Raw genomic sequence first — 12,175 nt, forward strand, 5'->3', positions numbered from 1 at the left:
ACATTTTAATTTCTAATATATAACTGTTTCGGCTATATGTAATAAAAAGAAAATGTTAAACATATAAATAAAATAGCGAGAGAAAAAGAACCTCACACATGCAAAATGCAAAGACTAAGCAAAGTAAATAACTAACTCTGTCAACTAAAAGAAATAAAATACTATAAACAAGGGAACTAAACAAAAAATGAGACTGCACTTGTCAACTTTAAAATTTTTATTAAAAAACATAATCAAATAAAAAAGAAAAAGGTACAAAATCAGCAAAATTAAAACTAAAAAGTCAGAAGGTGCTTCTGTCAAGTATAAGAAATTAAACAAGTTAAATTATTCTGTATGATTAAAAGCATTCAAGAAGAATTGAGCTAAGATGCAAACTAATGTTATGTTTTTTTTTTTTTTTTTAGTTATAAGAAACCTAAAAACTTGCCTTTAACAATTCAATCATTTTACACAGTGCTAGAACAACAGTTTTTGTCATTGGCTTTGACAAAACAACATGAAGGTTCATAGTTGTCTTAACTTCATGACTAATAGTCCATGCAAGTCTTAGTCCCTGAAATCATAACATTTCAAACCATTAGCTAAGAATCAAAAATGAACATTAAAGTTATAGAAAATCTCAGAAATCTGAACTGATTAAGGGCTGATCCTTGCTCGGATTCAGTTAAGTCTGGACTTACCGAGTGGCCTAGTCAAACATTGACTAGCCCATTACTGATTTGAAAATATTTGTTTTAACTTATTAACAAAGCAATTTTACACCTGATAAAGCATGAGTGCTTAATACATCATCTACGTGATATCACTGTATCATTGCTGTTACAAAGTTTCATCATCGAGCAAACCCAGTTTAGTCAACAAAAATTAGCAATTCCCCTGCGGCAGAAAGCTGCCGACACGGCGACATTGTCGCAGAATGAGAGAGTTTATGCAGAAAGATTTTGCGCTAAGGTGGGAAAAAAAGGATAGGGGGGGGGAAGGTCAGCAATAAAATCATTCTGCAGAACAATACCAAAGGATAGCTGTTTCACGGTAAGAAATGTAACTCGACTATGAATTAAGGAAAAGGTCTGATTTTCTGCGAAAAATAAAATATTCGCAACATTTTACAAAAAAAAACTTTGGCGGATGCCAAATCGAGCGATCATTGATGACTGTGATAGTCTGCAATATCGGAGATCAGAATGTAGGGCATGCTAAGAAACCAGTTCTAACCAGAACTTCTCACCACGAGGAGCGATTTTAAAGCAACCCTGTGTTGATTAAAGAAAAGTGGCTGGCAATGCATATGTTTGTGTTTGTTTGTGCGAAAGACTTGTGCCGACTTGCTTTTTTTCACCTTTGTTGAAAAATTAATTTAAGCCTTTAAAAAATTGCTTATTTGCGGCGGGTGAGTGGGTGGGTGTTGGAAACAAATGGAATACTTGATAAATTGTGTGGAATTTTGAGCTGACCAATCCTTATTCAGATAGGGGTGCTTACATGAATGAAAATCTTCTCTTTGGAGGAGTTATAGATTTTTTTTCTAAATGCATATTCTAATTAAATTCTTTTTTCTTCGTATGGAAAAGGAACTTTTGTTTGCTCCAGTACTTGATTTAAATTCTTTTCTTCACATGAGGGAGAGGGCAGGGATGCCCAGCCTGGGGGGGGGGTCATGGTGCAGACTGAGACATTAAAATTTGTAAGGAGGGGGGAGAGTTGTTTTGAGGGATATTTTTTTCATTGGGGGGGTCTCCGCATTATTGACGAAGGTGCGCCCTTGCACTTAGGGGGGGGGGGGCAATCCAGGGGGATTTCTTTTTTGCTTTAGTATTTTAATAAAATCCTATTTTCTTCTGGGGGGGCTGAATTTTCAATTTGTTTTGACTAAAATGTGTTTTTTAGTTAAATTTATTTTCCTTTTGGGGAGAGGGGGATACTTTGTTTATAATCTTGTATATTAAATACATTATTATTTTTTTTTTATGGGAGGGTGCTCTTTATTTATTCATTTTTTTCTCCAATTCACAAGCAGTTTTAATTAATTAATTTTTTTTTTTTTTTTCAAACTGTAATGCATATTTTAATTAAATTCATTTTCCTTTTAAGAGGAGGGGTGTACTTTGTTTTAATTGTGTAAAATGTATATTTTAATCAATTTTTTTTTTATGGGAGGAGGAGGGGTGATCCTCATTTATTTTTTCCAATCACATACATGTTTTAGTTCTTTTTTGGGCACCGAACTGTAATGAATATTTTAATTAAAAATTATTTTTTCTTCGGATCTTATTTCTTTTAATATTGAATAGATTTTGCATCTGTATTTTTCTGGTATTAAGAACTACAGATAAGTGCTAAGAGATAAAGACTGAAAACTTAAATATGAGAGTGGTATCACTATTTAAACATTGCTTTTGGTTAGATTTGTTTTTTTTTCTCCCCTTACCAATTGCTGTTACCATGGTGCTAATATTTACCATATAGATTTAGCTCAAGGTCACTTTTTTCCCCCTAGCAAAAACTGAAAATCTGTTGGAAGCCCTGATACTGAGCTTTAATGCTTTTCGTTTTTGTATAAATGAATTTACCTAAACAAGAAGTTTTGTGAAATTCGTTAATAAATAAATAAGTTTCACTTTTGAAATGAACTGCACTTAAGTTCATCCATTAGTTCATTTTTCACTTCACCGATCATTCTTGCAGAAAGAAATTAGATCCAGAAAATTTGTCACAGAAAGTAAAATAAAATTCTGCCACAGGGGAAATTCAATTCAATATAACAGACCGCCCACTTATCACATCCAGAGACTGCAGTTTTGTTTTTGTTAGAACTCATCTGTCTGGAATAGTGAACAACCGAGCAGGAGACAGATGTCATCTCATTGAAGCTACAGTCTCTGGATGAGATAACCGGGATGTCTGGTATATTGCATGTAATTCTGCCTAGCCCTGACTTAGGGGCGGTAGCTGACTGCTAAATACCTGCTAAATACCCAAGCTTTGCCTTCAATTCAAGAGTTGAACTGGACCATGCTGCGAACACTCGTGGGTGGGATAAATTTACTTTATCTACCAGTTTGCTGGCGCTCTCAGCTTCAATGAGATCACATCTGCCTCCAGATTGGTTATTCACTATTCCAGACTGATGAGTTCTCACAAGAACGAAACTGCAGTCTCTGGATGTAATAACCGGGCTGTCTGGTATGTTGCATGTATTTCAGGCCTTAGCCTTGGCTTAGGGGTGGTAACTTACTGCTAAAAGGTACAGAGCTGTATTATACATTATGTTCGAACGTTTGCAAAACCTAGCTGTCACAGAAAAACTAATTTAACATTTGAGTCGTAGTTACGGATTTTTACAACTTTCAAATCTAGTTTTAGGCTTTTGCTTCACAAGCTGTTAGAATTACCCAGAATTTCAGATCTCTGAGGTCTAATTTCTGAGATTGCACTGTATATTAATTTCTCTTATGCATTTGCACAATAAGTAGTCAACTTACTTTAATTTTATGATTCATCCAATGTAAATTATTGAGATAGCACTTACATTTTTTACATTTTGAAAAATTCCTCTTTTTCCATCAAAAAACAAATTCTTTGACGACTTTTTAAATTAGAAAGTAACACAATCTCATTTTAAAGAAGATTCAAATTCCAATAAGAATTTCAAATGCATTATTTCAAAAGACACTTATTGATCTTATTGATATTTCTTATTAAATGCAAAGTGTACACAATTTTACTCTCATGAAGCATGACATAATGTAACAAAGGTGGCTCGTAAGGGGGGGGGGGGTAAGGGGCACAATGCTCCCTCATTTTCAAAATGGCAAGGGGATTTTTCCCATCCACTTTTCTAAATTCAAAATTAAAGATCAATCATAAAATGATAAAACTGATGGATTCACATGTTGAAGAAGAATCGACTTCATACATGTATGTTTTATATTTCTCACATGTTATTAGCAGGGTTGCCAAACTTGGAGGAACACTTTGAGGAGCATCTGCGATGATTTTGAGGAGCGATTTAAAATTTTGTGGAGCATTTCAATGCTTTGCATAAAAATCAATGAAAATAACTAAAACCTCTTATCTAAAATTGTTTTTTAGCTTTAATATTTGTTTTAAGCACTAGTATGAAGCAAATATTTTTAAATTCATAAAACAGCCTTATACAATATTTCAGTCTTTGAGTATAAGCATCTTTAATTTCTCATATTTACATGTTTGTCATGATAAAATAACAAAGTATAATCTTGAAAACGTTCGGGGGGAAATGCGGAGCAAAATAACTTCTTTGCGGAGCCGCAGAGTTTCGCCATTTGTAAGGAGCAACTCCGCAAAATGCGGAGCAGTTGGCAACCCTGTATTAGCTAAAAAATAAATAAATGGAGCTTCGAATAAGAAGGAGGGAGTCTACTGCGACTGTGTTTAGATTTTTGAGACTGTGTCCCAAATTTTTTTAGAGAAGGTTATTTAATCAACAATGACATTAAAATTCTATTGCCTATGTAAAGAAATTGCCTTTGTAATTATGTATTGCCTATGTAAGGGTTGTAGTCCAACTAACCTTTAGGAAGTTAATACTTCATATCATGATACAGAATGAATCCTTACAATCAAATCAGTAAAAATTAATAGCTGGAGTTTAAAATTCCAGAAATAAAGTACAAGTATAATATTAAAATGTCACACCCATGCAACTGGATTGAACAAATACAACTGACTTTATATTACCTGCAACAACAGGGAACATTTTCGATTCAGATCATCAAGAAGTTTTCCAGTATCTATCATACGAGAATCCATTTCAACAATCCAAGCCATTACCTGCATGTAGTAATTTTGTACATCTCTAGATAAAAGATCAATAAATTTAAATATATCTCCTAGAAATCAACTACATTAATCTAATTTATAGACCAAAAAAGTTTGAACCCATGATAAGGAAGATAACTGCATAATGACGTACAAAATAAATAAGCAAAGAGAGCATTGCTTAAAAATAATTATAGGAGAAAATTGGCCAGATGTTTGAATTACTATGGTTTTGCAAAGAAAAAAATTACTATCTTAATCTTTGAGTGTACAAAGAAAGATTGGAGTTTACTCGTAACCAGTGAACCACACAAATAGGGTAACAGAGGTTTTAGTGTGAATTGCTTAAAATTTCAGGTGCATTTAGTTTTTTTTAGTATGGAAAATGAAGATGAAAAATTGATGTGAAGTTTTGAAATGATAAAATTATGCTGTTTCTGAAATACATTTACTCTAAGCACAATGAAATAAAAATTATTTTCGAAAATAAATAGAACAGACTTCTGCAGATCAAAATAACTCTAAAAAGTAAAAAATAATTTTATTCTTTGAACACCACTGATAATACTTTTAAACAAAATTTTTGAAATTAGTGCAAAATTGACAGATAAAATCATTCATGGCCATCTATATATATAAACATGATTTTTTTTTTTTTTTTTTTTTGTTTGTTTGTTTCTTTCTTCGCACCTGATGGATAGGAGGCCCTATAGCTCCCACAGCCCTCAAATTTGGCATGAAGTTTGAGCATACCCCGGGGTCTGCACCTCAAAGTCAGAACTCTAAATTTGTAATATTTCTTTTAATTATTTTTTAAGGTATATTTTGCATAATTGGGGGGGGGGGGGGAATCCCTCCACCCTATAATATTGTATGTTGTTAAAAAGGTTTTTTTTTTCTTTCAGAACAAGATGTTTTTTTCCATTTCTCCCAATTAATTAGAACAGGAGATATTTGTGATTCTTATTGAGCAAATTTTCAAGACTCCGCTCCGCTCAATCCGAACATTACACTACAGCAAAATGATCAGTTAGTTTCAGAATTAACATTCTGTGACTTCATGTTCGGTATTCAGTGATGTTATGTTTGCGTAGGTCCATTCGGGATTTTTGAGTTGTTTATTGTGCATTTTAACCAGAATAAAATACAGTCGGACCTCCATATACTGAAGTAGCAAATTGCCGGAAAAAAATTCGATATGTAGAAATTTTGATGTATGGAAACAATCTTATTTTATCGTAAAAGTATCCTAAAACATTAAAATAAAAGCTAACTTTCATGTATGAAACCCAATTTCTAATTTATACGAGCACCGGATTAAATGAAAGTTAATTATTAATAAATTAACAGAAATTTCATTTTTACGGCAACAATACATCTTCATATTCTTTGGGGCAATTCAATTTGATCGCAACATTAGGGGATTTTTGTTTTAACAATGTGATCGATAGAAAAGTAAAAAATCAATCTACTTAACTTGAATGATTTTTACTGAAGCTAAGAAGACTAGAAATGATAATCAACAAACAAAAGGGATAACTTGAAACTGATTTTACAGTGTTACTGGTTACAGCTAAGATTTGAAATGAACTTGAGGGAATTTAAGAACTTCAGAACGGAACAACGACTTAACTACATGCCCTTCAACCTCAGATTTCTTATGAGCTCCATAGAAACCTTTAGTGAACGTAATTTTTTCCTCTATCCTTCCATTTTTCATGAGACCAAGTCTAAAGTGGAAAAAAAATCTACGAATGTCTCGAAAAAAATTTCTATATATAGATATTTTTTCGATATGTAGAAACAATTTTCCTATATAATGAACAAAGAAATTTGCTGGGATTTCGACGTACAGAAAATTTTGATGTGTGGAAGTTCGATATATGGATGTTCGACTGTATACAACTTTTTCTCTTTTTTTCCGAAGACGATTTTGGAACGTCTCGCAAGAATTTTTTTTTTCACTCAAAAAGAGCTTTTAGCATATTTTCTTAGTTTTTTTGAAAACGTTTTGGGGAAAGTTGCCATTATTGTTTTTATGGATGTTTTACTGTTATTATTTAGACTAAATTGAGTGTGTGTATACCAATTGATTTTCCATTCGTTTTGTTGTAGTTGGAATGTGGATATTTTAATGTATTGGAGAATAAATTGTTTAAAATTAGAGAGAAATTTTTATAGGATTTTTGAAAAGGTGTGTACGCATTTTAGTTAACGAAAAACGATCATTTTACGTCAGAAGAAGGCGGGGTTGGGGGTGGGGGCTTGATTTTTATTTATTCAAGCGGCCTCCTTTGAATTTTTAGCACAGGCATCCTCATGCAAGTACTGCGAGTAATTCATAAAAAGAGGCAATTATCAGTTTATACGATATGTATGTATGTATGTTTTTTTTTGCTAGCTCACAGTGTCTCATTTAATGAACCAATTTTGGCACAAAAATGATAGATAAAATCATTCATGGCCAGTATTCATAAAAGAGGGGTGGTTATCAGTTCATACCGAATGTACGACTTTTTTTTTGCTTGTTAGCAAACAGCATCTCAATCTCACTTAGTAAAAAACATCTTACTTAAAAAATGGAAAGAAAAAAAAATCAACTGTCTATCAATGGAATTAAACCATCATGCTAAGGATTTCATTTGCATTGACTAGACTATTAATAAAAAAAGCATTCTGATTAAAATAAGCAAGGAAAAATTAACAATACGGCACCTGAAGTTATGTAAAATACTTTTTATGAATCTCAGAACCATATAGTAGTTGTTAAAAATAAAATAAATTTACTTGACAATATTTTGAGTTCTTTGCTGTAAGTATGTTTGTCTTGCAAATTTGACAGCTTCTTGAGCTTTTCTGTCAAAAGTTCGAGCCATTGCAGGAACACGCGTCAACAAAAACAGATCAGGAAACCATAATATATTACCAATTAAAGGCACAGCAGGCACCTATTAAAATAAAACATTAGTTCACAATAGATTTGTTTCAAAACTTAGATAACGTGCAGAAATAGGAAGCAAATAACATTCAAGACAACAACATTACATGCTGAAATAAAGATTTGTTTTTTTTTTTTTTTTGCGACTATTTAGTAACTAATTTCCAATAAAGAAAGATTTTTCTTGAGATAAGGAGAAGAACAAAAATGAACAGCATACTCCAATTGAAGTCTTACCAAACCTATTACAAAGAAAGCATTGTTTGATATTTTGTTTAAAAATGAAATCAGAAAACTGAAAAACACTTCTTTTCCTGTAATATATAAATTGGAATTCAAAACCACAAGAAAAGTTAAATTAAGTAAGTAACTAATTAAGTAAGTCCATTTTACTAGTTTTTAAAAAATACTATCATTATAAAAAGAGCAATACCTTTTTATAAGTGTCCCAAAGAGCTTTAAAAAATTTCTTATCCACTGTACGGTACAAATAAAAATGAAGAACAAACAGGCAACAAATGTCCGGGATTCGCAAACGAGAATCATATTCATTACTTTCTCCTGTAATAACCATCCATCTTGATTTAGGATACCAATACATATTTCATGAGGCAAAGTACTTCACAATAATAATAATAATAAAATAAACTAATTAAATAAATAAATAATGAAAATAAGTAAATAGTGCATTTACCTAATCTGGGCTCATTAACAATCAATTGATTCTTTATATTTAAGGCAAATTCTTCAGCAAAATAGCTATTTTTGGATACAAAGTTTTTACTGTCATCAAAATTTTGCTCCACACATCCCTGTAACAGAAAAAGATGATTCATTTTTAACACATAACGTTATGAATGGAACTTGCAAATTTATCTAATGAACATAAGTTTTTTTCTTAATTGGACACCATATGTGCTTATTTTGCCACATTATTTTAAAGAAACCTAACAATAATCAGGATGCATGTTCAACAATCAGGTTTCAATTAGAGAAAAAGGATGCTGTAAAGATTCCCATTAAAATAATCGTTCTTAAAGAAAGAAAACGGCAAATCAAAAATTCCCGAAAAATTAAATGCAACCTTTCACAAATGCAACGAAAATCCTTGATTATCTTCTGTTGGCAGTTCAAAAAAAAAGAAAGAAAGAAAGAAGATAAACTGCCAAATAATAATCAAAAGTGGAAAAGTGGAAATTTTTACCTCCAAACAAAAACAAAATTTCATTTTAGTCACATTCGAGAAAAAAAATGACAAGTTTTGAATGGCTTTACTCATGCTAATGTAAAATGAGATCGCACAAACGATAATTTTCTGATATGAAAATGCAGTTCCATTTCGCTTAAAATTGCTTGTCACTGTTTTTCTCGTGATTTAACAACCGTGTTTTTTTTTTTTTTTTTTTGAAATTCGGAGGAATTAAATGCACTCCAGGGACATTTTTCGCCAGCTTTTGAATGACGCTAAAATTGAACCGGTTGGATAATTATTTCAGTTAGAAACAACCATTTAATGTCATTTTCAGGCCCTAAAATTAAAATTTGAACAGTTCTGTACTTTTTTGGCATTTGAAAATGCCTTTACGATCCTTCTCCGGTGCCCATGTACCTCCCTGCCAATCGACGAGATCCGATGTAAACTGGATTTGTATAGCGAACAAACACACACACACACACACACATATATATATATATATATATATATATATATATATATATATATATATATATATATATATATATATTCTTTGTTTTATTTATATACTAGTGGTACCTGCACGGCTGTGCCCGTAATAGAAAATTAAAAGGTCTTTTGGTTCGCCTGTGTATTTACAAATAATGTATGGTGAATGTTCTCGCCAATTGGTTTGTACCCATGTTACGGTTCCACGTTATGATAATTTCGTAATTTACTCGTCCATCTTATGATATTTTTGTTCTTAAAATCGGATTAGAAAAAGAACCACATCGAATTTTCCAAAAATCGCTTCGAGGTGCACACTCCCATGGTACAAACTAACTTTGTGCCAAATTTCATGAAAATCGGCCGAACAGTCTAGGTGCTATGCGCGTCATAGAGATCTTGACAGACAGAGATCTGGACAGACAGAGGGACATTCAGCTTTATTATTAGTAAAGATAAAGATAATAATTAATAGAACTTTTTTTAGAGAAAAGAAAATATGTCATACCATGAATATGCTTCCTTCTAACAGTTGATTTTCTAGTTTGGAAATAACTTTTTCAAAGGGTCTCAATTTCTCAATAGAAAGACCCAACTTTGATGGATTATGATGTATAGAAACAAGCATTCTTTTGTACTGAGTCCAGTGCTCTCGGAGTGTGACTTGCCCATCGATGATTTCATCGAGTGTCATCAAAGTAGTTAAAAGAAAACCCAGATGCTTATAGACAGTCTAAAGAATAATCAAAAAGTATTAATATAAATCCTTAGGTATATCAATGTTATAAAAGTTATGGCGTATTCAAAAGACAGTTCAACAAATACTTTTACGGACATGTTTTTTTAAACAAACAGTGTAACAACAATTGTGGGTACATAGGGCTTTGGTGAACTTGAAGATGAAAAATATTTTTCAGCAAAAAGTGCTGCAGCAACAGATAACATCGACAAATATTTCAGAATAACAGACACATTAACTGCTTTTTAACATACTTCAACTATAAATGGATGTATTAGTGAAGACGAATCAAATTCATCTTTTCCAAACAGAACCCTCAAAGGCATTAATGAGAGGGGTAATTTCTATTACAATTTTAAATCATATGGCCAGGAACTCACTTGGTGATTTTCCCTGATCTATTTTTTTGCCGTTGATGGCGTACCAGTAGTGGTGGGTGGGATGGTATTGCAACATGCACAGTCAGCAGAAAAATGGACAGTCGGATTTTTTAATGCCAACGGTAGAAACTCAGCTGTCCACTGCCACTACTTTCGTTGGATTTTTACCTTGCTGCATGGTGGTCTGTGATCAACTGAAGGAGGTGGTGTAGTTGTGATGGATATTTTACCGCCCAGTGTGAATGTTACAATTATGTTATAGCAGCAGCGATAAAAATTGGATCAGGAAAAAAAAAGCCAAGTGTGTTCCCAGCCTATCTAGGAGAAACAGAGAATATAGAAGTAGGTGGCAAAATTGACAATACTGCAGACTGTATGAATAAGTTTAAAAAGAACTATAAATGAAAATATCTGATTAAAGAGAGAGAGAGATGAATGAGAAAACGAGGGAAGGAAGTAATTCTTTAAGGACTTGCTAAAAAATCAAAAATAAAGTACCTTGTCAAAATAATCAAGAACTTTTGTTAAAAATTAAGCACTGTAAAGAGCCCTTTGTAACAGTTCACTGAAATGAAGCACTTCACAGCATTTTCAAGGACTCATGGGAAGAGTGAGGTTGCTTCAGGGGGATGTTATGATCCCCTTGGATTTGTACTTGAAAACATGCATGTAATAATTATTTTATTCATTTTTGAATGTTTATTAAATGGAAGAAAATGTATTGAACTTCAATAAGCATATTTCTTCAATTTGAACAAATTTATTTTTTAACTAGAAAAAATGTTTTATGAGTAGGAACGAATATTAATTATTATGTATAAAAAAAGACAGTCCCTGAAAGTAAGTCATAGCACATCTAATACAAATACAATACAAATACAGAAGTGACGACCAGCAACAGGCTCTGGGCATAGCTAGGCTGGTCCTAGTTAATTTACAATCCCCAGTGAAGATCTTATTGCCCTCTTAAAACTATCTACTCCCTTGCTCATTACCACCTCTTCCGGTAAGCTGTTCCAAGGTTCCACTACCCTGCTAAAATAATAATTTTTCCTAATATTGATGTTAGTCTGAGAATTAAATAGCTTAAAACAATGACCCCTTGTCCTGTTTTCAGTGCTAAACTTTAGCCCCCTAACATCTTTCATTTTAATAAATTTAAACAACTGAATCATGTCCTCTCAGTCCCTTCTTTGCTCAAGACAATCTCTTGTAACAAAATTTCATAAGTAACAAGGACTTATTTTCAGGGAAAAGCAATATGTTTTGGAAAAAACATAGGAAAGCCTTATTTCATTTAACTTTTCTCATTTATTTTTAGCAGAGATAAAATTTTGACAACATAAAATGATGCTGAAACTCTGAACTATGCATTTAAATGGTACTTGAAACTGCATTTTTCTTTTTTCCCTTTTGAGTTTTTTGTAGGTAAGTAAGTATATGTATCATTCGAATTTTTTCAATCTCAAACTCACTTAATTGCTATTATGCTTCATATTTAAGCCAAACTTCATTACATTCATTCCACACATATGCAGAACCTTTATTATTTCTTATCTTAAACATGGGAACTACAATTTGACAAGCAAAATCTTCCAAATAAGTTGTTTTAACGAATTGCATGAGCAAAG

General features: G+C 32.3%; 1 protein-coding gene across 1 annotated transcript in view; it reads right to left on the reverse strand.

Annotated features, from left to right (window-relative positions):
• Nucleotides 1–7,586: 7,586 nt before the first annotated feature.
• Nucleotides 7,587–12,175, reverse strand: part of LOC129228692 (WASH complex subunit 4-like) — a 31,195-nt gene continuing 26,606 nt past the window's right edge. Inside the window, exons 5-8 of the mRNA XM_054863376.1 lie at nt 9,934–10,158; nt 8,436–8,553; nt 8,175–8,302; nt 7,587–7,751 (exon numbers count right to left, since the gene is read on the reverse strand). Of these exons, the coding sequence (XP_054719351.1) occupies nt 7,587–7,751; nt 8,175–8,302; nt 8,436–8,553; nt 9,934–10,158 (636 nt within the window). The remainder of the gene's footprint in view (nt 7,752–8,174; nt 8,303–8,435; nt 8,554–9,933; nt 10,159–12,175) is intronic.

This window comes from Uloborus diversus, chromosome 8 (genome assembly GCF_026930045.1).
Source record: "Uloborus diversus isolate 005 chromosome 8, Udiv.v.3.1, whole genome shotgun sequence".
Lineage (NCBI taxonomy): Eukaryota > Metazoa > Arthropoda > Arachnida > Araneae > Uloboridae > Uloborus > Uloborus diversus.